We start from the raw sequence: 19,535 nt of genomic DNA on the forward strand, positions 1-19,535 counted from the left end.
TGTGCCAAAACAAATCTGAAGACTCATTCACACATGCTTAAGTCTAGTTAATTTGTGTTGTGTTTTTGTTAGTCTGTATTGACATTAGATCCCTTCCTGTTTGTCTGTTTCTCCCTGGAAGTTTTGTTGTTGGAAGACAATCACTACAAAATGCCTGGCCCTTTCAGGCAGCCCTTATCAGTTTCTGCCTTTAAATCCAAGGCCTGGCCCTTTGAGCTGCTCCTACTTTGAAACCTGCCCCTGTAGCTGCTCTGAAATGTCCTGATCTGCCCATGTGTTTTGCTATGTTCACAGTCAGTTTGGATTTAATCTTTCTGGTGGTCGCTCCATCCAGTTCTCGCTTTTCAACTAGTGTCTCTCTCATCTGGGTCTTTTTTTTTTTTTTTTTGGTTGTTCAAATCGTTACAAAGCTCTTGACATATCATATTTCATACATTAGATTCAAGTGGGTTATGCACTCCCATTTTTACCCCAAATACAGATTGCAGAATCACATTGGTTACACATCCACATTTTTACATAATGCCATATTAGTAACTGTTGTATTCTGCTACCTTTCCTATCATCTGGGTCTTTCCCCACGGTTTTTCTCAGGCTACCTTCATTTGTGGGATGAACAGAAGTCTATAGGACTAGGGTATGGATGGGTGTTTGTCAGCATTTCTCTTTTTAATCTAAGTTTTTTCAGCATGATCTGTCTTCAAGAAATGTTGAATTTTCAATAGACATTTCATAGACACGATTATTTCGCCTTTTTAAAGAAGATTTGGGATTGTTGGCTCTAACTGCATCCATTGTCTACGTCTTCAAGAAATCCATGTATGTTTTTGGATTCAACAAAAATGCATTTCTGGTTCCTGCTCATCACAGGTGCTTTACTATCCCTCCTAATATAATATACATCCATCTCTCAGCTCAATTATTGTGATAATCTCTGCTTTTTTGTGCCCCTATCCCACGTGTTGAGAAGTAGTCACTTTATATTCATGTTTTTATTGACTCCTCAAAATAGTATTGCAAAGTAGGTTAAATGTTCATTACTATAAAAAATAAGAAAGCTGAAGCAAGAGCGCACTGGAAAAGCTTCCCAAGCTCATTCAGCCAGCAAATGACAGACAGAGCTATCGTGAGCTACGTCTTTCCTATTGCAATCCATGCTATTCAAACCAACTTTTCCAATTTCACTTTTCAATATTTGGTGGGTAGATTTAGTCTGTGAATGAAAGCCTTACAAGAGCCTTTATAAATGGTTCATGTCGATCCTAGAAATCATGATTTCCTGGCCAGTGCATTCTTTCCACTTAGAGCAATCCTGACAAACTTTTAACCCTGAAGTATTCATTATCAACTGTGGGTGAAAGAAGGAAACTCTATCAAGTAAACTTGATAAATTCACAGGAAAAAAAAAAACTGATGAATCAGTGTACTCTTTTCTGGTTCAGTTTTACACATTTAACTTAACTTTCAGTATTTTATTTCAAAATTTTCTGAAATTTAATTATAAATCAACAAACTATTTTCCTCTAAGTTTCATAAAAATATGGGACATTGGATAATGCCAAAAGAGCCATAGAAGTTTAATAGATTTTTATTCATTAAATAATAATGATTTTGGTAGCTTCATGCAATCTCCTTAGATCTCAAAATTTAAAAATTGGTGAATTTAAAAAATTGATAATTATTTCTTCAGCAAAATAATCAAAGTATCAATTTGAATTCAATGGTAGTAATGCATGGACAAATTCTTAACAAGTGAGCATAAATCAAAATCACCATAAATGGCAAGACTACATGGTCGTGATCATATTTATTTTTTTGAAATTACTGATTATCAAAAAGCTATAGTGGTTGACTTTTAATTCATTAACTGTTTGGGAAGGTTTTTAATTAGATATTGTAAAAATTTTGTCATAAACCTCTAGAAATAGCTTCCTTGAATCTTGTGTGTTCATTAAAATTTTCCATGCAGTCAAAGAAAATGAACCTGGAAGAATAATAAAATCATTATGTACAAACTCTGAAATCTTTTTCTAGTTCCATTTGGAAATATATGATCAATCAAATTTATTTCATTTTCTTTTTACTAATTAGTAGTAATATATTCAGTTACACAATAAACAGAATTTCAACATTGCATTATAGGTAATATTATTTGACATATCTGACCTACCAATTTTATTTCATTCTTTCTATGAAATTAGTGATGAAATCATTAAATTATACAAGAAAATTATATGTAGAATGCCATTGTTATTTTGGCATTAACTTAAAATAAAAACTAATACTCATAGTTGTGGTGCATTCAAATGAAATGCTTCATATCTATTAAACAAAATGAGTGGAATTGACTCATTTTGGGGGATAATGCTCTAAGAAAGATTTCCATAGGTGGAAAGAAATCTGGCTCACTACTTTCTATGTGATGGAAAGCTACCTGCTGACTGACAATGTCTCACTAGAGCCCTGATTCCAGAGGAAATTTCTAAGAAGAAACTTGAATTGTATCATGTCCCTAGTGTCTGGATGTTTTCTTCCTCCAAGTAATGCATTTGGGTTTTTAAAAAACACATAACTAAACTATTCATGTTTTGTTTGATTTATTATTTATTTGCTTTCAGATTCAAACTTCTTGCTTTGAAAAACACTAATAGTATCATTATGCTTTTATTTTTGGGCCAGTGGCTAGGTATATGGATGGATAATAGGGATGCAATAGTAATTTTCAAACTTGTAATTGTACAGTTCTTCTGCTTTTCACTCCACTAGGGATCTTAGCATTTGAAGTAATGCAGAAGAACTTGTTTCGTGACTAAAAAATATTGGTTCAAAGAAACTCAGAAAAATCAAATTGCTAGTGATTTCATTAATTGTGGTAGTTTTGCTTTTGAAATTCTCTTATATTCTTTAAATTGAAGATCAAAGTACTCAGTTTAGAATAAGAAAAGTTCTGATGAGCACAATAAGGAGTATATGTGGGTGTACTGAACAAAAGTGTGCTTTAGTTGATATGCACACTCCATGTTTCAATATGGACTGCAGATGGAAGGGCAGTCCATGAGGGCAAAGAAAGAATATGGTTCTCAATGGTCATATATCAAGAGTGATTATTCCTAATTAAATATAAGAGATAACCATAGGAAATCATAAATTTCTTTTGAGAGTATATATCATGATATCTATATTTCTGATTTAATTAGTTCACCAATGTCTGTTCAACATGGTCTTGATTTTTGTCAAATATTCTTTTAAAATTCTTACCTGTAAGTTTATTCACTGTGCCAAGAACACTTAGACCTGACAGGACTGTGTTCTGAAGGGCAGTAAAGTCACTGATTCCAGGGGCTGTGTCCTTTTTACTAAGAACTCGTGGTGGCAGGCCCTTCTGGGACTCATATACTCTAATTAAGGTTGTAGGAATGCGGGCAGCGCCTATATATTCCACAGAAGTAACCCAGTTCTTCTCAAATTTTGCTTCTTGTTCAGAATAGTAGACATATCTAAAAGACAAATCGAAAAAAGTATTTAATTATGATTAATCACCTCAGAATTTCAACCTCACTCCCTTTAGAAAAGATTGTCTCTTGCTATAAAATTCATGATTTATAAAATGGGTTTTTAATGCGATGATTTTTTATCCATCCTTCAGGAGATGTGAAGATGCATAGTTAATCTTTAAGTCTGGGAAGGATCATCCCATTTGTTATTAATATTTTACTTTGCATTTTACATCTTTGAATTAAGCATATAATACTCACAAAGAATAAAATAACTGTACTAAAACATGTTTAAATAATATTCTCTGGCAATGTCAAGAAAAATATCAAAGGTCTAAGTCAAAATTATTACTGGACTGAGACATATGTTAGAAAACTGTTGATTTCCAATATTTTGGAGTCCCCAAAATATTGATCATTCTAGTGAAATAGAGGCCAGATTTTCAAGTCCAATTTTCTAAGTAATTGGAATTTAAAAGTTTACTTTAGGAAACATTTTCAAAACTGAACTTTCTTGATAATTTGGGGAACCAATAACTATAGTAGAAAGTAGAAAACAGTTTTATAACTAGGTAATTCACAGCCCCTGTCACTATGAACTGTAAGTACACTGAACAACTTTTGCAAACATTTTTGTTCTCCTAAAAGACTGTACACTCCCCACTTTTCTCACCAGGAACCTTCTCTTTCAAGTCTCATCAAAATATTGCTTCTTTCATGAAGTTTTCCAGCCTACCTAAATTAAAACCAATGACTTCCCACTCTGGCATATTCCCACGGCACCATCCACATATTTGAGGTTTTATTATAACATTAGAATATGTTCTAACCTCCTCAAGTTAGACCATCTAATTTTATTTTGACAACACATATGAAGGATCCACAAAATATAAGATGCTTACATTATGTAAACATGCTTACATTAAGTAAACCATAACATAGTCCAGAGGACACAACCCATCCCCATGACTCCCATTCTGATAGACTCTTTCTTCCCCTAGCCTGAACATAGTAGAGTGAGCAGACGTTTATCCTTGATGGCAAGTGTTGTGTTGGGATTCAATATTCTTTGACACGTCACAGTAGTCTATCAAATAAAAATGAAAGGATATGCCTATTCATAAGACTTTTGAGCAAGGGCCACTAAGCCCTAGTAATTAGCAAATTAAATAAACTGCACCACCCAGAAGACTGAGGCAGGAGGATCACAAGTTCAAGTCCAAAATCAGCAATTTACTGAGACCCTGTCTCCAAATAGAGGTCTGCATGTGGCTCAGGGTTAGAGCACCTCTGGGTCACTCCATAGTACTGCAAAAAAGAAAAACAAATTGCAAGGGAGTCAGAAACCTGGGAGAAGGGAAAAGACAATCAAGACGTCAGTACTGAAAAGTTATATGAGCAGAAATGAAATTCAATAGAAAACTTTTCAAATTCTGCAGTTGAACGATTCAGTGGCCAGTTGATCTAATGAGTGAGACAGAATGTGGCCAAAACTAAGTAAATAAATAAACTTTATGGTTCTCAAATAAAAAATATAAGTACTTCTGAACAAGCCAATAAAAGACAAGAATTTGATTGGAGTTTACATAGGCCACAAATTATTAGAATTATCTTGCTTAAATAAACACTTCTTAGTATTTTTGACTGAAGAAAGTAACTGATAGGATTCTAAGGCTATTTACCTGAGTATGATAGATTACAGATGTTGCTCCAATTTTTTCCTACTCCCTATTGTCCTATAATCCTGTCTTCTGTCAGGTAACTTCCAGGACCCTTACTTTTTATATCTGGTGAGAGACAGAAACACTTTCCCCTGGCTCAGTCATTTGACTTGATTTGGACAATATAGTATTAACCGACTTGATGAACATAAGCTTGAAGTGGATTTTCACACTTGATTTCTCTCTTGCAACTTTGACCACCATGGACAATGCCCAGACCCTCTTGATGAAGCAGATAAGTGCATCAGAACTGAGCTTTCCCAGTCATCCCTGCTGGGGCTGATCAGTCAGTCCACCAGAGAGTAAGGCCAGGAAGGACCAGCAGATCCGCCGGGCTGAACCCACATGTGTGAGCAGGAAACACATGGTATGCCACTGAGGTTTAATAATGTAGGTCCTGCTGCTGTTTTTCTTTTTCTTTTTTTTAATGAAGCTAACAAAATACTGGATCATATGTATGAAAAATTGCAGAACCAGGTTTTAACCCTAACAATCTGACTTTAAAATTCATATTCTTTACTACTGTTCTCCCTGCCTCTTTTTCTGGTTATAATCAGTATTTTATACTGACTGTATCCCATGTGCCAGTGGTTAAGCTTAATGCATATGTTTCTCAATTAATCCCCAAAATTACACAGTGTGGCATGTACTATTACTATTGCCGTTTTACAAATGAGAAGTGATGTCTTTGGATACCCAAGTCAAATGGGGTCAGGACTTAAAAATTAGATCTGTGAAAACCCAAATCAAGATATCTTACTATATGCATTGTCACAGTATTTCAGGCAACTGTCAATTACTTAGAATCTCCAAAACAGAGCTCATAGAAATTGCCAACCAGAAACCTCATCAACTAGTAGATTAACAAATGCAGGACACCTAAACAGGCATTTGGAATTTCCACAGTAGTCATCACTAAGAGACATCCATTAGGTCATATCGGTATTCAATTTAAAATATACATAAAGACAGAAGGAAAGATCTCTGCAGCAGGACCAGCAGGCCAACTCCAAGGACTGTCCTCCTTCCTCACTCCCTGGGCAGGAGACCCTGCTTACACTCACCTGTCCTCTAACCTGGCAGCTGTGACTTATCTCCCCTTGAGATTGAAAAATTCCTCATAAATGAAGTAATCCTCAGGTTTTATTTTCACTCCATTCATTTCTGCTTATTATATATTGCAAATGTTGAAGCATATTTTTGTTCTCAATTTAGCTTTTAAGAATAAGAGAAAATCTTAGTAGACGATTGATCTTTGAAATCCAGTTTTCAAGCCCTTTGCAATGCAGGCTGTGTAGCATGCAGGGTAAGAAGACGGGTTAGTGAGTTAGGGAATTTGAATATCTGTCCTGTAATTCACTGTAAGATTTTTTTAATTTTTTTGCTTTAATTAGTTATACATGACAGTAGAATTCATTTACGCACTTTGATATATCATACGTAGATGGGATATAATTTCTCATTTTTCTGAGTGTACATGTTGCAGAATCATATCAGTCATGCAGTCACATATATACATACAAGAATAATGTCTGTTTCATTCTAATATCTTTCCTATCCCCACATCCCCTCCCCATCCCTCCCATCACTTCCTCTACCTAATCTATGGTAACACTGTTCTTCCCTGGTGCTCCCCATCTTATTGTAAATTAGTATCTGCATATTAGAGAGAACATTTAGCCTTTGGTTTTATGGGATTGGCTTATTTTGCTTAGCATGATATTTTCCAACTCCAACTATTTACTGGCAAATGTCATAATTTTACCCTTCTTTAAAGTTGAGTAATATTCCATTGAGTATATATACCACATTTTCTTTATCCATTCATCTATTGAGGGACACCTAGGTTGGTTTCATAGTCTAACTATTGTGAATTGAGCTGCTATAAACATTGATGTGGCTGCGTTGAGCCTACAGATTTGGGCAAAATCTTCACCATATGCACTTCCAATAAAGCATTAATCTCTAAGAAATATAAAGAACTCAAAAAACTTAACACTAAAAAAAATAACCCAATCAACAAATGGGCTAAGTAACTGAAAGACACTTCACAGAAGAAGAATACAGTTGATCAACAAATATATGAAAAAGTGTTCAACACCTCTAGCAATTAGAGAAAGGCAAATCAAAGCTACGCTAAGATTTCATTTCACTCCTGTCAGAATGGCAATCATCAAGAATACAGACAGCAATAAACGTTGGCGAGGATGTGGTGAAAAAGGTACACTCACACATTGCTGGTGGGACTGCAAATTGGTTCACTGTAAGATTTTAAGCACTCTACCAAACACTCAGGAACAGATTTATTGTCTTGAAAAAGCAATGATTTTGAACTGAGTTGTATTACATGAAAGTATTTAGAACAGTTTCTTTCACTTATTCTTAATATTTAAATGTACTTAATTCTTTACGTTTTTACTTAAAATGTTAGCTGCTTAAAATTTCATTTAGGAAGGGTATTTATTGTTGCCAAGGAATGAAATTAAAAGACCAAAGTTCAGGAAATAAAATGTGTTGATCAAAAACATCTTTGTTGTAATCAGTGAGAATGGTATCCTACTAATAACCCATAAAATGAATACTTTTTAATTTATTCCCTGGTAACCAAAATAGACATACAGAAATTTAAATATACTCACCAAAAGCTTTATATTATGTGATTTTGAAACAATTTTTAAACAAAACTGCCAAAGGGGAATGAAGGGAACTGACAGGGAGAGGGAAATAGGAAAGGCAGGAGAATTAATCAGACATAACTTTCCTATCCTTGTATATGAATACACAACCAGGGTAACTCCACATCATGTACAACCAACTACAAGAATAGGATCCTACTTAGGATAATTTATACTACATGTATGTACAAAAAGTCAAGAAACACTCTACTGGCATGTATTTTTTTAAAGTGATTTTTTTCACACAGAATTAATTCCACTGCATAAATAGGAATAAATGCAAGCTACTTGATTATCTAAGTTCATTAGGGAAAAATACCTAAAAAAATTCTGTAATCTCCACAAATTTTTTTTCAGTGCTGGAGATCAAACCCAGGGCCTTACATATGAAGCTACCTCTCCAACCCTCCATAAATTTAAATATTTAAAACACGCATGTTTTCTATGTTCAAAGTTATATTTTTCTACTAGTTTACTTTTCATACAAACCTATAAAACCATTAAATGAAAAAAAAAGCTATAACAATCATTTACTATCAATCAAAATAATGAGGTTGACCATCACCATTCAAATCCACGACACCTGAGATAATCTCACGTGTTTCCCATCATTGCCCAAAAGGAACAAGAGAATCCCAACAGCTATGATAGATGCAACCCCAGATTATATCACAGACACTGACAAAGGATTACACTCCTTCATTGCCTAATTTAATGCCCAGTTTTAAAGCCAAATCAACTAGAAAAGAAGGAAATTCTCTAAGACTGAGACTTTTGCCTTTATGAATGATCAAGTGAGTGGGGAAAATATGAGTGAGTGGCATATGAAGGGCTCAGACATTACTGTCTAATATATATATATATATATATATATATATATATATATATATATATATATATATATACACACACACACATATATATATATACCCATACCCATACACACACCTGTATTTATATATGTATATGTATATCTATGTATATACTTATTCGCCACCAATGAACCCCGCTTTCTTTGTTTTTTGCTATATCTAGCTTTTTACCCTACACCATACCATAGAAGGTAGATTTCACCCTCTAGATGGTACCATTCACTTTCCATCCAAGTCATTCTTATGCCTGCCAATCTGTGTCCAGTATGTTGAGTGGCTTGATAATCTTTGGGCTGTCGTGTGCACTAAACATGATGCCTGCTGATAGTTACTCATGCATGTTTATACCAATATATCATTTATTTATGCCCAAAGCAATGAAAATCATCTACATATTCATATTCCATTTTGTTTTCTACATGTAGAAAAATTCATTTCATGTTTTTGATTTTTTAAATACAACCCTTTATTCTCCTATTTTGCCCCTTCATCATAAAAGACATTCTATGCCAGGTCATGCTAAAATATTTACATCTCATCACTATAATGCCAATTGTTAGATCTATTATCTAATATTGAGATTGGAAATCATCATCATTCTAGAAGAAGAAAACAGTATAAATAAGACAAAAATCAGCCAGATGTGTTGGCACATGCTTGTAATTCCAGCAGCTAGGAGGCTGAGGCAGGAAGATCACAAGTTCAAAGCCAGCCTCCTCAAGTTAGTGAGGCCCTAAGCAACTCAGTGAGACTCTGTCTCTAAATAAAATACAACAAAGGGTCTGAGGATGTGGGTCAGTGGTTAAGAACCACTGAATTCAATATCTGGTGACCCCGCAAAAAAAAAAAAAATCAAACATACTAAAGAGAGATGACATTGGATCCATTCTTACCTATCGTCAAATGTGTTGAAAATGTTATTCAGGGTGAAGATATGTGCATCCCATAAGTATTCCAATATGTCTTCAAAGGTACTAGAAGGTGAATGCACATGCTAAAGAGGAGAAACTTGTTAGTATTTGAGCAACTCTAACAATTCCCCTCCCTGAAGTTCGACTGGTTCAGACACATAATTGAGTGATATACTACATGAAACGAAAATGTTTGTAAAAGTAAGTATGTGCAAGACCATTATTGTCTAACCTTTATAAACGGCAAAAAAAAATGCTTTACATTTGGTAAAGTGTATACATCTAAAAGAAGTGAACTTCAAACATCTTAAAAGAATGCATATTTCATATAGGCACCAGGAGTCTTTTTTGTCATTTTTTCCTACCACCATTATTGAAATTACCATAAAATCTTAAGAGCAAGTAGAAAATTTTTTTGTTTGAAAGTTAAATTTAAATATATATAAAATCATTAATTAATAATCTAAAGAACTAATAAACATGTTTTCATCATGGATTTTAGTTCATATGTATGTTTCACCAATGTATTTTGTTTTAGTCATTGAATATTTAGTTCAGAACATCATATAATTGTTTATCTCTACCACATTTGGTCATTTATTAGTTTAGTTGAAATAAGATGATTGGCCAGTGTGTCATCCTTAAAGAGAAGGCAACAGTATACACCATGTACCTGAATGGCCCTTTCTATTCCCAAAAATCATAACCAAGTTAGGGAAACAATGTGAGTCTGATCCAGATGACCAATAGTGTCTAACTCTTATATACATAGCTCCACTTTCTTGTGAGGCACTGGAAGCACTGTGTGGAGCAGAGGTGCACCTGTGCAGTTCATCACCACTGGACTTTCTGGTGAAACATCTGTTCAGCCAGTGGCCACTGGACCTCCTTGTAACCATTTTTCAATAAATACAATATCTTGTGTCCAATCTCTGGTGTTTTCTTTGGTATCTTCATAACATATCCCACTCTCATAACACAAGAGTACTGTGAGAATTACAACTGATCTAAAACAAGTTCTCTAATTCCCTTTCTCCTATGATCTCACGGTGGATCTGGAGTTCTAACCAACCATGCTAGCCATTCGCCTGTTATCAAAATACGTTGTATGCTCACTCTGTGTGGTATAATTTGTTTGAGGTGGGCAAAATGGATAAATTTTGTGTTGATTCAGTACTGGGACAATATGTCAATGACATGCAATGCCCTATTGCAATATGTGTTATTAATATATTAAGCATTATCAATATAGCTTGCCATTTTAAGAAAAAAATATTGTACAAAGCACAAAAACCCTACATAAAAATTACAAAATATAACACTTAAAGAAGGAACCTTGTAAAAGTCACTCCACTTGTTCATTATCTCAGGGAAGGATAAAAGGCAGCCAGATACATCATAGCAAAACCTCTTCTGATCCACAGGTGGTGGCAGAAGCCTGACTTGATCTGATGATATCCTCAGGAGGCCAGAATCCACCGCAGCAAGGAACGGCAATACACAGAGAAAATAATTAAAATCTGTAAGAACAAATGGCTTATTATTATTATATGAAGCACCAACCATAAAAGAATACATTTATAAGGAGGCCCTGAGTCATTAAAGAAAAAACTCCCAGATCCAGAAGCATGTGATAAAAGTTAGGCACAAAGAATAAATACTGAACAAAATCCCATTAAGTATCATTTGTCTATATAACTTGAACATAACTTTGTTAATAATCCTGTGATCATGAATATATATTAAAGTTCTTGACTCACATATTAAAACAAAAGTAATTTGAATGGATTTGGTTATATTCATTTTAAAGCACTAAATTTAAAAAAAGGAAGAAAACTATCAAACTGTCCAGAGAAAGGTACAAAACTTCTCATTGAGGTTGTACTGTGAATTATATCTTTTCTAAAATATTCTAACAGGGTTGCATCTTTGGTAAGTAGATACTAGGTTTAATTGGTAAGTATAATGTCGCTAACTATGTCTTTAAAGCAGAATTTTTTGATGAGTTTTGACAAGAGATAATTAGAACAATAAATAATTGCTTTGACAATCAAATAAGATTCTTTAAAATTCCTACCTACAGATTACTTACTACAGCAGTAGATTTAAATGCTTTGATTTAATTAGATATTAGACTTATACTGGTTCCTCACTGGAAATCAGTGTTGAAAATATTTTCATCATAGACAAGCATTTGTGAATGCAATCCTATTACCCAGCATAGTCCTCTGATACTCCAAACTCATAAGCCAAGATGAGCAAAATAAAGGTTGAATTCCAGATCTGTGGGCATGATTATTTCTGAGTATTTAAGATCGACTCAGGATTTATGATGAAAATACATAGGGGATACATACTGTGAGTGTCACTCTTGAGAAAGTGAAATTTGGTGTGATCTTCCTTCTAAGTATTGGGAAATTCCTTTAAGAAATTATTGTGCAAATTAATTTCATAACTAAAATGCAAAATTAAAGAATTAGAAAATGATTTCTGATTATTTTTAACATTAAGTATACAACTAAAGATGTAGATTACTGATTGATAAAATGAAATACAGTTGCTATTAATCTCTGACAAGTTTATGAGTTTCAATATTATCAAATATGCTAGGAACAAAATTAAAAAGCATAATTGTCTTGGTCTCACACTTTTCAGCCTTCCTTATTCCAAAGATCCCCTGTCATTTTTGAGACCTAACATCTAACTGCCTTTGTTGCTTACTCAGAGGCCACTTATCCTTGTTGTTATTAGTTTCAATCTTTCTGTGAAAAATTAAATGTGTCCTAAAAAAATTTTGGCTGTTAAAACCTATAATATGACACAAAGGTCACTGGGTACATGTGACACAGATTCAGTTTTCAAAAGGAACACAATACTATTTTGTTTTATCCCTGACCCTAAAATTTTAGGTTGAATGCTTTCTGCGGTCAAAGGATAATATTTGTTTTGCTTTCAAAGTGAACCTACCAGCCCACCAACTGTCCACAGAGATGCACAGATGATCAGATTCATAGCCACAGTCTGTCCTTTGGCTGGGATCAGCTAATCTGCCTAGAGGAGAGAAAATGTGCAGCAGTATTTATTATCCACAGTGTGAAATTGAGTATGATCATCACTTAACTAGAAACATTTTATTTGTAGATGCAAAAACATTTTTTTCTTATTTAATTTTCAGTTTATTAAAATTACATTTGTTCAAGATTTTAAAAAATCACATACTACTATGATCTTGCAATGAAAACCAACAGTTCCTTTCCTCATCATTCCTCATTCTCAATTCCTGACACTTATTTCTGAATTACTGGTGTTAGTATTCTCTATCTTTTTTTCCTCATCTCTTGACCAATTTTTCTTTAACCATACTACAAGTTTTGATCTTTGAATTATAGGTCTTAGATATTTTGCTTTTGTAAATATTCACATTTTTACTGTTTTCTCTATATCCTAATAAACTTTATGGAATGAATACTCCCAGAGTAAAAGAGTTAATAATATTCACATCCCATACCTTCTTCATATGCACTGGGAGGTGACTTATTTCTATGAGGAAGCAATCACTTTCAGAGAATTAGCCCCCAAACAATGTGCATTTATGTCTCTGTTTCCACAGTCAGGTAATCACAATTAAAATTCAAGAAGTTCAAACTAATATGGCATTGTGTTCTGTTTGGGATATACATTCCCTTGACTATTCTGTTCATCCCAGTTCTTAGAAAGGAATGTACCATTTAGTAGGGTTTAGTAACCATTTGTAAAATGTTCAATAGATCAGATATAATTAGTGGTTTTGGCTGGTCATTATACCTTATGTCTCACTGAAGTTTCTAGTAGAAACAGATAATCCATAAGGGAAGGATTTGTGGAGAGGAGAAAAATGATTATGAGGGGAAAAGAGGGAAGTAAAAGAATCAATTTTCAAAAACATGTGCAGGATTTTCAGAGTCCCATTTTTCCAATACTTTATGGATATACATAGAGAGAGATATAATTAGAATAAAACAGCATTCTTTCTTATATGAACTATATTAAAGTTGTATTTTCTAAAGTTTCATGATGATATTAATAGATGATGAGATTGAAAATAGCTGTCTTCCTTACCTGAACTATATTGCCAACCATGCTGCAAAGCCAATCCCCATAAAAGATTTTGCTCATTTCCTGAAGCAAATTTTTCAAAATAAGTGGCTGTTTGGTTCAATAGAATTTTATACATCCCCAGTCTTTCAGGGAATATCCAGGGATTGATAATGTATGTTCCATTCTCCATTGGGTAGTCACTGAACTGACCAGGACTCTCTTTCCACAAAGGAGGATATAGATCTAAAAAATTTAAATCTCCTGCTAAAGAAAAAGAAAGGGAACCAACTAGTACACAGACCCAGGAAGGAAGGAAAGCCATGGTGCCAAAGCTGGAGAGTGAGGTTGTGGCAGGACCTTTATTGGAGAATTAGGAGGAAGTTACACTATTTTCTTACATCATATCTAACCACCACTTGGCATCCTTTTTTTGTTCTTTTTGGATATGGTAGAGATGTAGAGGAAATTGGTATATTATTTGACATTTAGGAGAACTGAGTTTTGCTGTCTTCTCAGTAGACTTGTTTTGACAGGTTGGATAAAACTGTTCACAAAAAGCCTTCCAGAACTTTTCAACCTGTATTATGTTTATAGAATATATCACCAATGCCATTAGAATGCTTCCCTCTCACTAACATATTTTTGTATAGTTCATAGAAAATACTGAATAGTTGAAAATGGAAATATTACAATTTATAATAATTCGCAAAGGTGTACTAAAATATTATGTGTGAACCAGTTATAATACTGTGTCTGCTTCAAGAAAGAAGCCTTAAAGGATATACAAATAGCCCAAATAGAAAAAAAAAAAAACTGGTTTATCGGGGAGGGGACCTGTTAATTATTTCCTAATCTCCCTTCCCAATTCTTTTCAGTAAAAGAATCTTAGAGCTTTCCCTGATAACATATTCTTACATAGTTGACTAGCTCTTCCCGTGAATAACCAACCATGTAACTAAGTGCTGGCCACCGGGACATTGGCTTTTAGAAACGGTGTTGTTATGGTTTAGATTTGAAGTATCCCAGAAGAAATCATGTGTGAGACAATGCAAGAAAGCTTAGAGGTGAAGTGATTGGGTTATAAAAGCTGTAACCTAACCTGTTCATTAATCTGCTGATAAGGATTAGCTAGGTGGTAACTGAAGGCAGGTGGGTGTGGCTAGCAGAAGTGGGTCCTTGGGGATGTCCCTTTAGGACATCTATATTGTTCTTGATGAGTAGATCCCTCTCTCTGTTTCCTAGTGCCATGTCCTGCAATGCTTTCCTCTGCCACACACTTCTTTCCTGATGTTCTGCCTCATATGAGGCCATGAGGAATACAGTTGGCCATCTATGTACTGAGACCTGTAAAACTGTGAGCCCAAAATAAACTTTTCATCTTTAAAATTGTTCTTGTCAGGTCTTTTGATCACAGCAGTGAAAAAGCTGACTCAAATAAGTGTCCACAACTTTTGAGACAGGTCCATAAGTGAAGGGTACCTACCACTTTCCCTTCCCTTCCTTCATATGTGGCTTGGATTTTGGATTATAAACCTCAATCCTGATCTATAACTCATGGCACAATTTTAAACACTGCAGAATGCCAAAGTAGAGGTTACCTGAGTCCCAGAGGACTGGGGGACCATAACATAGCCCCGAATTCCTAGATCTGAATTTCATCTTATTAAAAAAAAAAATCTTGCTTTCATTTCAATAACTGTTTAGGCTTCGTTCACACTGATTAAATTGCCTCATTAAAAAGCAATTCTTTTGATAATCTCAATTATTAGAATAACTACATCCATATTCTTCAGAATGTTTCAATGAATACTGTTCATTTCCGGTATAATCCAGATCAGATATCCCTCGACATAATTGAATTCTTTATTTCTGCCATAGCCACTTGATCATTAACTGCTAAAATTCCTTGATATAAAAATGAAGTGGAAGAATTTGCTAATGTGTTTTTCATTAAGAACACAAGCATTCTGCACACTTAAAGTGTACATGCTGCTGAAAGGAGGGAGCTGAACCACAATAGACCGGGGAGGGAAAGGTGAGAAGTACAATAGTTTAGACAAAGAGGAATGAAGGGAAGGGAAGCAGAAATACTATAGAATAAATATAATTTTCCTATGTACACTAATGAAAATACTTAAGTGAATCCCACCATTATGTCCACCCACAAAAACTGAGTCTTAATTAAAATAAGATATATCTTATGCTTGTACAATTTTATCAAAATGGATTCTACTGTCATGTATAAATAAGAAGAACCAATAAAAAAAATAAAGTCTAAATTCTATCTTTATAAAAACTAAATGCATGAGTATGTACTATAAGTTTCTATAAAATGCCAGGATCATTATCAATAGAAAAACCTTACAAGAATTCCCTTTCAAATAAAAAATAAATTATCACTAGCATTTTAATGATTTAATTTTTTTTGAGAATACTGTATAATAAAGTTAGTAAAGATGAACAAATTAATTTAAAACTGACAGTGAGAAAGTAATTATACAGTTCTCCCAGGTGATATAATAGTATTTAGAAAGTAGGAGAGAATAAACTAGAAAAGCAATACAGAGAAGTAAAATTCAGTAAAGTGATTAGGATATTAATGCATACAAATCAAGAGCATTTAGGTAGAAGATGGAAGACTGGAGGAAAAGTGCACACTCTAGCAATTCTTCAAGACTGGATTTAAAGTGGGAAAACAGCTTCTTGGTGAGGTGGGTAAATGGGGGAACTCACTGAAATTTAATGCTGAACTGTAAAAAAAATAAAAATAAAAAACTACAGTGTCACAGATGTCAGAAACATAAGCATAAGAAATATTTGTTAGAGAGCCTCCAGCCTGGCTGCCAGTCTCTATAGAAGGAAGGGAAAGAGCAGACAAAGGAAATGGTGTGGGTGTGGGGGAGGAGGGGTGGATAAAGACATTAAAAAAATAAAGGTTACTTGGAGTAACCTGTGGATTAGAGAAGAAGGTTGAATTTAATACATGCAGAGTTCATAGGGAAAGCGAATTTGTGAAAGCAAATCCAAAAAGAACTCCCACAGGAGCAGAAGCATTCTGGGCACAGAAAAAGGCTGCTAGTTCCTCGTGGCACTCCCACTGCCAGGGGAAGCTGAGCTCACTCTGCTGGAGAAGGTGACAGTCACTCTTTAGAATCATGCTACTAGAGCAAATTTCCACTCAGCTGATGTAGCCAGGGAAAATAAACACTTAGACTACCAGAGAAGCAACCTCCTGCTGAATTCCTGTGACTGGGGAAAGTTTGTGCTCCCTTTCAAGCAACCTAAGAGGGTAGCCTCAGTTGCATCCCCACAACCAGAGAGAGTGACTGCCCTTTGAGGAAAGTGCATGCTCTTGTGGCCCTCTCTACACTCCCATCACCTGCAAAAGACCCCTCCTGCCAAAGCTCCCTCAGCCAGGTGACAGGAGGTCAAGAACCCTGGCAGCCAATCAAAGATTCCCAGAAGGCACCTGAACCCAGGGAGACTGAAACTGGCACAAAGAAAAGTTTGTCTGGATCATTCAGACATTGGGTCCCAAGGAAGAAATTTTCCATTGTTGCTGGTACTACAGCAGCCACAGAGGAGTGTCTTCACTACAGGGTAGATACCTAGAATTTCATATTCATAGTGCAGAGGGTGAAATGTGGAAGTTTTGCCCCTAGGCCTTAAAAGTGGAATTTACCATAGACCCTAGGGCTCCAAACAACCTGCAGAGACCAGCATCCCCCTCCAAAAGGAAGTGTAGAGCAATTCTCAAATACCTATCCACAGAGTTCCAAAGTTTGTTCTAGACTGAAGCCCAATCACTGGAATCTCTGTAGAATTCTGCAACACCCGAACCATAGAATTTCTCAACATCCAAATTGTGCTACCCCACTGTATCCCAGAAGACTAGTAAAGTGATTAGGATATTAATGCATACAAATCAAGAGCATTTAGGTAGAAGATGGAGGACTAGAGGAAAAGTGTCCATTCCAGCAGTTCTTCAAGGCTGGACTTTAAAGTGGGAAAACAGCTTCTTAGTGAGGTGGGTAAATGGGGGAACTCTCTGAAATTTAATGCTGAACTGTAAGAAAAAAAAATCCACAGTGTCACCAGCTTGGGCTTCTAGCCACAAAGGCTAGCAGCTAAGAGATGAACACAAAGGCATTGGGCTCAATAACTTCTAATTCTCCATCCAGTATTTCTATATAGGTGGCAATTAGTATTATAGATGTCAAAGCAAACACTGGACATTCATCTCAAAACTGTACATCTGCAACTGAAATAAGTGTTACTCCTGGCTCCCACTCCCTCTAAGAGGGGCTAGAAATGATTGGGACAATGGAAGACTACCAAATAGAGATCCTGCTTTTGAAAAATGCTCAAAAATTAGCCAAGCAATGATGGTTCTCACCATACAAATGATCTAGCCCCACTTGAGTCTAAACGTTACTTCCACTCATATAATTGGGGATACAAAAACACCAAACCAAAAATCAGACCCCCAGGAAGAACAACCATAAGGAAACTTCAGGTCATACCCCTTGATATCTACTCATATACCATGAACAGAGAGGAATACTAAAATAAAAAGAACTACATACTTAAAGGTATGCATATACCTTAAGGAAGAGAATGCATCTCAATTGATACAAAAGTCCAGGACCTCTGAAAACATAAGGAAACAGGCAAAAAATCTCCCGCCAAAATTTACTATCTCCCAATTAAGGAGCCCACACATGTGGAAAAGGATAAAATTCCAAAGAAATGTTATTAAAAAACTAATAATTAAAATGTTCAATGAACTAAAAAAAAAAAGATCTAAAGAGTAAATTAGGAACAGAAATATGGGAAATAAAATACCATGTCAACAAAGAAATAGAAATATTGAAAAGAAACCAATCATAAATTTGGAAATGAAAGACATGATTAATCAAATAGAAAATTCACTGGAGGGCATCATCAACAGATTAGATTGCATAAAAAAAGGAAAGGGGTCCTTTCAATCACAGATTCCATTAGGAGTAGCAATGTCTTTAAAAATGATAAAATAACTAAAAATCAGTGTATGAACATACTAAGTTAGATAAGATGTTACTTCAGGATGCAAGAAAATACAAAAAAGAACCAAACATAAGAATTATAAGGACTAAAATGAAAACTCAATATATGGGCTAGAGAACAGATTGGTTGGTCCTAAGGAACAATTTTATGATATTGGAAATCAGATGATGAAAATCTTCCAATGATATTTTGGCTCACAGTTTTAAGAGGTTTCACTCCATGATCTTTGCCTCCATTGTTTTCAGGCCTATAACCTAAAATAAGGCAGAAATATCATGGATGGTGGAAGGACATTGTAGAGGAAAGCTGCTTACCTCACATTGACTGGTGAGGATAGAATGAGAGAGAGAGGAAGTGGGGACAGCTTGTGCCTTACACAAGCCCAGTGACCTACTTCCTCAGTTGGGCGCCATTTCTTACAGTTTTCTCATCCACCCAATAATTCCATCAAATTTTTAATCCATCAATGGATTAATCCACTAATGAGGTTAGAGCCATCATTAACCAATCATTTCACCAAAGCTCCACTTCTACACACTGCTACATTAGGGACCAAAAAAACATAAGCCATTTGGGGACATTCCATATCCAAACCATTATAGACCCTGAAGAAGAGTTCTAAGTTGCAGGAAACACCAATTATTTCTTAACCAGTAAAACAAACTTTAGGCAGGAATTTCATCTTTGTTACCCAGAAAGAAGCATAATCTGGAAGAGGAGGATCTCCTTGGATTGCATT

The 19,535-nt window shown here is 35.0% G+C and overlaps 1 protein-coding gene across 1 annotated transcript; it reads right to left on the reverse strand.

The window, feature by feature from the left end:
* Nucleotides 1-1,572: 1,572 nt before the first annotated feature.
* LOC101954673 (protein LEG1 homolog) lies at nucleotides 1,573-14,072 on the reverse strand. Its single transcript, XM_078018580.1, has 6 exons — nucleotides 13,772-14,072; nucleotides 12,641-12,724; nucleotides 11,009-11,193; nucleotides 9,656-9,756; nucleotides 3,259-3,497; nucleotides 1,573-1,984 (listed from the first exon to the last, which is right to left on the reverse strand). The coding sequence occupies exons 1-6, from the start codon at nucleotides 14,070-14,072 to the stop codon at nucleotides 1,884-1,886; spliced, it is 1,011 nt and encodes a 336-aa protein (XP_077874706.1). The 3' UTR covers nucleotides 1,573-1,883.
* Between the last annotated feature and the right edge of the window lie 5,463 nt (nucleotides 14,073-19,535).

Source organism: Ictidomys tridecemlineatus, chromosome 8 (assembly GCF_052094955.1).
Source record: "Ictidomys tridecemlineatus isolate mIctTri1 chromosome 8, mIctTri1.hap1, whole genome shotgun sequence".
NCBI classification, from domain to species: domain Eukaryota; kingdom Metazoa; phylum Chordata; class Mammalia; order Rodentia; family Sciuridae; genus Ictidomys; species Ictidomys tridecemlineatus.